The following is a 7,899-nucleotide window of genomic DNA, read 5'->3' as shown; positions in this document are numbered from 1 at the left end:
CATGTTTTAAATGAGAATCCCCTATAGGATGCCAAACCTTGACCTTAGTTGCTTGAACTTATGAAATGAACTTGATGTACAACAAATGCTTCAACTCCATTCACTTCATATGACATGTTCCAAAGCATTGGAACATCTCCAGCAAGTTTTTATCAACCTACTAAGACAGTTTCTCACACAGAAATACTAACCAATAGAAAACCAAAACAAAAGAAATAGAAAACAGAAAGGGCCAAAATAGTTCTGTATACGACAAACTAAATGGACTGTGGACTCTTAACAAAATTGACCTGTTACTGTATTCCAACAGGATGATTAGCAACACGTTTATCAGTATTTAAGGCAATGAATGTGTGAAAAGTAGACATTCCGAGGGGAAAAAAGATGAATAAAGAAAGAGGTCCAAATACTTTTTTTGGCTCAAACAAGTTAACGAAACTCTTAAACTCTACAATGAGCTCAGAATTGGAATCCACACTCACATGGATAAGAAACATGGTTTGCAATATTCGAGATATAAAATGTTTTGCATCTGTCACCAACCAAGAAGTAGAAGCTTCAAAAGTGCCATCCGAATATAAAGACCATTCTTAGCTTGTCTGAAATAAGCAGCCCTTGGATCTTCATCCACATCAACAGTTATCTACAAGGATTAAACATGGAAATTAAATAGCATAATTGTGACATAAAAATAGAAGGAATCACATGCCAAACTATATAACGGAATTTAACCTCATCAAGTCTTGGCAAAGGATGCATCACTACTGCATGTTTCTGCATAGCATTTAAGACAGCCAGATCCACGATATACTTCCCTCGAGCTTCTTCATACAAATCAACCCTCTCTCCAAATCTTTCTCTTTGAATACGAGTTTGATATACCACATCACATTTAGAAGCCACATCCACCAGATCAGCACTTTCTTCCCACTGAACCCCCATTGACGTCAAATAATCCTTTATATCATCCTAAAATGACAATTAAGAACAAGAGAGACATCTTTTATTTAATCTGCAACAATTCCTCAAACTAAAACAAAACATTATGTAATACATTTGAGGTTAAAGAACAAAAGTTCATTTAACTGAATCAGAAGTAACGCTAATTACCAGCTCAAGATAATCAAAGTTTTATCTTTTCTCAGTCATACCTTCATTTTAACTACATCAGGGGACACAAAGTAAATTTTCACATCTTGGTACTTCGCAAGCAAATAAGCAAGTGAACGAACTGTCCTCCCATAAGCTAGATCACCAACAAGAGCAACTTTAATACCATCAAGTTTTCCTATTTCTCTTTCAATGGTATACACGTCTAAAAGGGCCTGTTTCAGATAAAATCAGGATAAATTACTGTACCAGTTCAAGAAGAAAAAATAGTCTAGAAGAATAATATGATAAAGAAAATCTTCCACTACAAACAAATGCATGCGCACGTGGCATGTCTTCTGTACTCTATTATGTTGTTTCCACCAGTTAGTTCCCTATATGCTATTCAGAGTTTGTTATAAATTATAAGTTATAACGGCAGAAGAACAGCCTAAAACACATGACAGGCACATCTACGTAGTTAAGAGCCCAAGTTTTTAGTTATCTCCAGAAACTTAGCTGGAATGCACAATCCAAACAAGTTCTTGTTTCCTAATCTAGATCTGTCAAAGGGGAAAGGATAGAATAACACCCCCGCACAACAGCTTATGGCTAGTTACCTAACAGTAGGAAAACTTAACACTCCCATAGAGATTCTAACAAATAACTAGTACAAACATAGAAGGAAAAAGAGAATGGCAGAAGAAAGAGAAGCAAAAAGTAGAAAGGAAAAGGAAAAAAAAAAAGAAGAAGAAGAAAAGGTATAACGAAAAGATAAAAAGAGAAGAAAAAGTAGAAAGTAACTCTCTGCGCTTGTATGTACAGGGAGGACATAAGAAGTATTAAGCTTAAACAACAACAAATCGAAATTTTTCTGCAAGTTTGAAAAACAAAATCATGGATAAATGCCACCTAAGATTATTGAGTTTGCAACTTAAATGCAGTTTCAAGAGATGCAAAGAAAATGATTGATTGAGTTGTAAGTTGTAGCAATGCTTATCCACCAAAAGAAAGCTAGATTAGGAATAACTGCAGTTAAATATATTTTAACTAGACAGCTTTAAGTAATTCTAGCCTCAAAGTCTCTGGCCTACCACGAAAGCATCTACAATAGGAGCAAACCTGAGTTGGGTGTTGTCCAGGGCCATCTCCAGCATTTATAATTGGAATACTGGCAGTGGCCGCAGCTCTTTTAGCAGCACCACTTTCAAAATGTCTCATAACAATGATGTCAGAGTACCCTTCAACAGTTCTAATTGAATCTGCAATTCAAAATTCAATTGTAATAACCCAACATCCTATTGAAAGTTGAAAATTACTTCAAGGAAACTGATGAAGAGATACCTTCAAGCGTCTCTCCTTTTGCTGCAGATGAAAATTCGCGAGCATTTTCCGTAGTCAATACTTCCCCACCCAAACGCTTCATGGCAGATTCAAATGAAAGCCTAGTCCTAGTTGAGGGTTCATAGAAGAGAGTGGCCATTAGATAACCCTTAAGAATCTCGCTTCCCATCGAGTTCTTCTCAATTTTCTCCATCTCCTGCGCCACTTCAAATATGGCACTGAGAGTATCTCTATCAAACTGCTGAGCTTCAATTACATCATCAAGCTGAAACTTACTCCCTACCATAGTTAAAGACTTATTTTTCACCTCCAATGCTCTGCATTGGAATCCTCCCCTATTTGTTGGCATAGCGCATTGATTTCCGCCCTTTTTAAACAATTCAACAGCGAATGGCAACTGTGATTTTGACATGTCGGCAAGTAAAGAAGTAGGTTTACAGCGCAAAGGTTGCTTTAACCATAAATTATTGCCTCCAAAGTTAGAATAACTCATTCTCGGAGGTGACACAAGTATTTTCCCATGGAATACATGTGAAGAAAATGTTGAGGAAATAGCCATCAACAATAATCAGGATCACTCACCTGCAACAAAAAAAGGGTTAATTTAGAAGCTACACCAGTTAAATATTACACCACATCAAGTTTGCATAACAAAGCTAGAGTATGCAGAGTCAGGAAACAAAGAAGTAAACAACCAATTAAAGAAACATTAAAGTAAGCTTAGAACAGCAAATAAAACACATAAGTTATAAATATCAACCGAATGAAAAGGCATGAAGCTGCTATAACCATCTCAAATCTACTCTAGGATAAAAATCACACTTTTTTTATGAGTATGGTATCCGGGCCAGCTTGCGCTCACCTGGACTATTCCACCAAGCAGAGGTGGAAGCAGCGGGACACCACTATCTATATCTTAGACAAGTCAATTACCAGGGGTGGATCCAGTGCTTCGCCATCAATGCTAAATATAGTTTTTTGTGTGAAAACCGACCAAAATTTCAACAAATATTAGATCTAAACCTATAATTTTAAGAATAGGTTAGTTAAATGCTAAGAACCTTAAATGTCGAACCTATCAAAGTTAAAATCATAGATCTACCTTTGGAAATTACTAGCTAAAATGTTTGGCATGCAACTCTCCGAAAACTTAAAGATTATGATAACTAATGAGAAAAGTACAAACTTCACGTCTATCGAATATCATTAATTTAGTACATATATAACAAAAATACAGCATTTGTTCATACTTGACCTCGACAAGCTTTCATATTCTAAAACTGGTCAATGACAGTCCACATGAAGATGCTTCCGTATTTGTTCTAGGGTTGAGTACTAATCGGATGTAATTATTAATTAAATTAGTCCCATAAAACTGACAATGACAGTCCACACAAAGACGCTTCACTATTTGTTTAATACAATTTTACAAATAAATAATTCGTTATTGTGGTAATATTTATTATTCAACTCAATTAAATATTAATCCTAGTTCCTACTAATTTGTGAAAAACAGAAATCATAAAAGAATGAAAGTCAAAATATGCTTGAATAAGTAGAATCCATATTAGTCATTAGAAAGAGGTGAAGAAGACCTTCACAGAGTTAAAGAGATAGGTCTACAAAGTGCCGCTGCCGAGGGGTGAGGGAGGCCGGGTCTCGTCAGATGCTGACTGCTTTCTGTAGTTGAGTATGACTGAGATAAGAGTGGATTATGAACTATGACCTAGGTAAGGGTTTCTGTTGATTACAAGAAAAGGGGAAAAAGAAGCTGGACTATACTAACTTGTTGACTGCAAAAATAAATTTTTTTTTAAAAAGGAAATTAGTTTTTTAAAACAGCCTCTTGTAGAAATGCAGTTTAAGGCTGCGTTCAATAGACCCTTGTGGTCCGGCCCTTCCCCGGACCCTGCTCATAGGGGAGCTTAGTGCACCAGGCTGCCCTTTTAAAAGGAAATTAGTTGCTGGAGTTAGATTTTGTTAACAGTCATAAGTCAAAAAGAATTTAGCTGCTGGACTTGGGATTCAAACTCCGGTTATCAGAAACCCTAGAACACTTGAGCAAGCAGGCTACTCTGCATTTGTTGACGGGGTCTTCGTTAAATATATAACTAAGTTCTATGATAAATACACATATAGATACAGAATTTTTGCCGAGGTTTACAGGTGGCAGTGAACCCTTTATGTTTAACATAGTTCCACCTTTGCCAACAGATACCTGCTACTTCCTGCCAACACAGGCACGGGTAACTCTACCGACCAAGGGTTAAGAAAATAAAAATAAATATTAAAAAAAAAGAGCTCTTTTATAGCATCAATATATCAGCTACTGCAAATTTGCTATAAACACATATAACAAAAAAATAAATACGACACAACAACATTAATCAGCAAAAATGACAAAAATTGGCAAGCTTCAAACTAACAACATATACCAAAAAAACAGTTCTAGTTGCCACAGAGTTCTGTGTAGAGAGCAAGAGAAGGTTGGGGAATTTGGGTGGGGGGAGACACAGAGGAGAACTTACGAAATTGATTTCGCCGGGCCGGCAAAAGAGATAGTGAGTTCGGCGTCAGCTTTAGAGTGACAGAGTGAGGGTGAAGAAAAAAGCTCCTGCAATATTTTTGAAAATATAAAAAAGAAAATCAAGGAAATCTTATAGAAAGAATTATAAGAAAATAAACGTAACTTCACACCGTAACAAAAAATGGCCCATGTTTTTAAGTTTTACCCCACCTAGCCCACATTGTACATATTTTGAAAGCACTTGCAAATTCAAAATATATGTTTTTACAACAATTGCTTCTAAAAGCTATGGAGTTAATTCTTTGTTCTCACAACTATTACTTTCACTCTCTCTTCTTCTCGCATCTTTTACATATGCTTCAAAGGACCGTGTATTTTCTGCTTCTCCTCTTGTGTCACCTGCTTGCAATGAAAGAAAATTGAAGAGTAAAGTCCACCATTGAAGATCATTCAAAGCTTTGCTTTTGAAAATGGATTGTTTTAAATTTGTTAGTTGTTTGGATTGGGTATTGTTCCAATTGATTGAAAATATCAAAAGGAGTACAAAATTTAAATTTGAAGTGATTTGGAGTACATTTGAGCAAGATTTGAATTAAATTTCAGAAAAGACGCAAGAAAGAAGACGAAGTCAGTTTTTTGTATAATTATGTATAATCTTGTATAATATTGTATATGAGTGTCGAAACACACCTTATACACTGTTATACACTTTTATACACCTTTATACAAGCGTCTGTAGACGAACTTCTTCCACGATTTTCAGTTGCAATTCTTATTCAAAACCAGTCCAAATCTCCATTAAATGACTTCAAATTTTATATACAACCTCCTTATACTATTTCTAACAAGTCTAAATAACACCCACTCCAAATTTCTCATAAAATCAAATTCGAAATTTAAACTCACATATTTAAGCTTGTTAAAAATCTAATTTTCACCACCCAAATGAAGTTGGTTTGTTAAATTAATATTTGAGTCACAATCACTGATTCGAAAAGTAATTTAAAAGCTTGAGGAATCTTTTTTAAAAATTAAATAGTAATTTTGAGAACCTATTGGAGTTGGATGTTGAATCTTAGCCTATTATTTATGGGCTAGTTGGTTGTAAATTGAAATATGGGCTATAAAATTGAAAAGTATGGAGCCCAGTTGTTCTAATGTGAAATTTTCCCAATCTTATAAGGGTTTTAAAGTCTGATAATATAGGACCCTAATCCAAATAGGTCATGAACAACTTTTCTTTTTTTCAAAAACATAATTTGAAAACTGTTATGAAATACTTGATTATGGTGGATGTCCATAACTCCTAAGGGAGTAACACCACTACTTTTCTCCATTAACCTCCCACTACTTCTTACAATTATGGATGTAACTCCCACACCTCCATGATCTTCCCCATGTTCTCAATAGTTAATACCATGTTTATGGAGTCCCTTTGTATTACCTATATCATCCTATAAATAGAGGGTTTGGGCATCACATTGTACACACTTGAATACATGGAAGAATAAGAATCTCTTCTCTCTTGCTCCCTACATTCTTGTCTATTTTCTTGTTTTATATTATTACTTTGAGCTAAGTTTCGTAACACGTTATCAGCACGAATTGCTATATTCTTCTTATATTTTCTATAAGAGATGAAAGCCTTCCATGGGAGTTACAACCATAATAAATTTGGTTGAGCTTGTAAAAATCTGGGCATTTCGTTGCCATATTAATGTTGTGTTTGCTTCTGTTATACAGGGAGTATCATTTTTCAGTTGCCATGAGTTCTGCAATTAACTTACGTTAATACTTAAGACTTGGTATAATTGGTGTTACTTAACAATTTAGTTTCATTTGTGCAGATATATACATATGGAGTACCTGCTTAGAGTGACAAACAAGAGCATATTACGATGCCTTGACATCATCTCCCATATGTACTGCTCCGACAGTTTGCAAGCCAAGATTATGGAACTGTTAAATATCTTAAAAAATAATAAGAATTTAAATTGTGGTCAAAATAAATTTTGTATAACTAAGATAGTTTTATTCCCTTTATGTCTGATCATGTGGTTGTTCGTGAAAAAGATAAATATGAACTTTCATTAATGTTCGAGCAAAAATAACTGTTATTATAAAGTAGTATATCATGAAAGGCTCAATGGTGAGTCCACTTAGACTTATTATGCCATTGTATAAGGGTAAGACATCGGGTTTGAGTCCTGGTGTTCTATGATGATAAGAGTTGGATTTGAGTCCCAAGTCATTATGGCCTAACATGTTTTTATATGGGTAAGGCATTGGGTTTGAGTCCCAATGCACCATATTGATGATCTAATGATGACTAATGAAAAATAATGTATTTTTCATGAAAAGCATGAAACTTGTCCCACTTGATTTGCTCCATTCTTGAAGTGAATGTGATAGCGGTGCATCATAAATCTAAATGAAGACAAGTGCAACACTAATGAACGTGGGCGTGCCAAAGACCAAAATAATAACAGTCATCATTATGGTAATTGTAAAAATGAGAACAATAAGGGTTCTCAAAATATTCCTTCAAAATGTGAAGGTGATGCTTGCCATCAATGTGGTATGAAAATAATAAGCATGCTCATATGATTATAGTCCACTTGAAGAGAATGTGACTTGTGATATGCGTTGTAAATGCAGGCTCATTATTGAAAGTAAATGCTGAAATATATATGTGATAAAAATTATGCATAAGAATGTGCTTATGCATGGTTGGATAAATACCACAACTCACCTCTAAGGGAGGTTTGAGAGAAATAAAGATAATGAATATTACAATATGGTTACATGAATATGTCATTGGTCGCGTACACGTGGTACGCCAAAAATATTTTACCATGCCTTATAAAAAGTTATTAAAGGCAAAAGTAAAGCAAGAAATGAGTCTTGTCTATAATATTTTTGATTGTGACAATGATAAG

At 34.8% G+C, this 7,899-nt stretch overlaps 1 protein-coding gene across 1 annotated transcript; it reads right to left on the bottom strand.

Moving 5' to 3' along the window:
• Window positions 1-221: 221 nt before the first annotated feature.
• On the bottom strand, window positions 222-5,056 carry LOC109218834 (aspartate carbamoyltransferase 1, chloroplastic). The gene is made up of 6 exons (XM_019383227.1): window positions 4,962-5,056; window positions 2,434-3,015; window positions 2,212-2,351; window positions 1,152-1,325; window positions 733-969; window positions 222-643 (listed from the first exon to the last, which is right to left on the bottom strand). The coding sequence occupies exons 2-6, from the start codon at window positions 2,990-2,992 to the stop codon at window positions 536-538; spliced, it is 1,218 nt and encodes a 405-aa protein (XP_019238772.1). The 5' UTR covers window positions 2,993-3,015; window positions 4,962-5,056; the 3' UTR covers window positions 222-535.
• Between the last annotated feature and the right edge of the window lie 2,843 nt (window positions 5,057-7,899).

The sequence above is a fragment of the Nicotiana attenuata genome, unplaced genomic scaffold (genome assembly GCF_001879085.1).
Source record: "Nicotiana attenuata strain UT unplaced genomic scaffold, NIATTr2, whole genome shotgun sequence".
Classification (NCBI taxonomy): domain Eukaryota; kingdom Viridiplantae; phylum Streptophyta; class Magnoliopsida; order Solanales; family Solanaceae; genus Nicotiana; species Nicotiana attenuata.
The sequence above is the reverse complement of the archived record's forward strand: the minus strand, read 5'-3'. Positions and strand labels throughout refer to the sequence as shown.

Excerpts from the sequence above, each read along its gene's own strand:
- LOC109218834 (XM_019383227.1), bottom strand. The coding sequence starts at position 2,992 with ATGGCTATTTCCTCAACATTTTCTTCACATGTATTCCATGGGAAAATA. Across the intron at positions 2,352-2,433 it reads AAAAGGAGAGACGCTTGAAG|ATTCAATTAGAACTGTTGAA; the intron begins GTATCTCTTCAT and ends TTTGAATTGCAG. Across the intron at positions 970-1,151 it reads CTGATGTAGTTAAAATGAAG|GATGATATAAAGGATTATTT; the intron begins GTATGACTGAGA and ends TTGTCATTTTAG.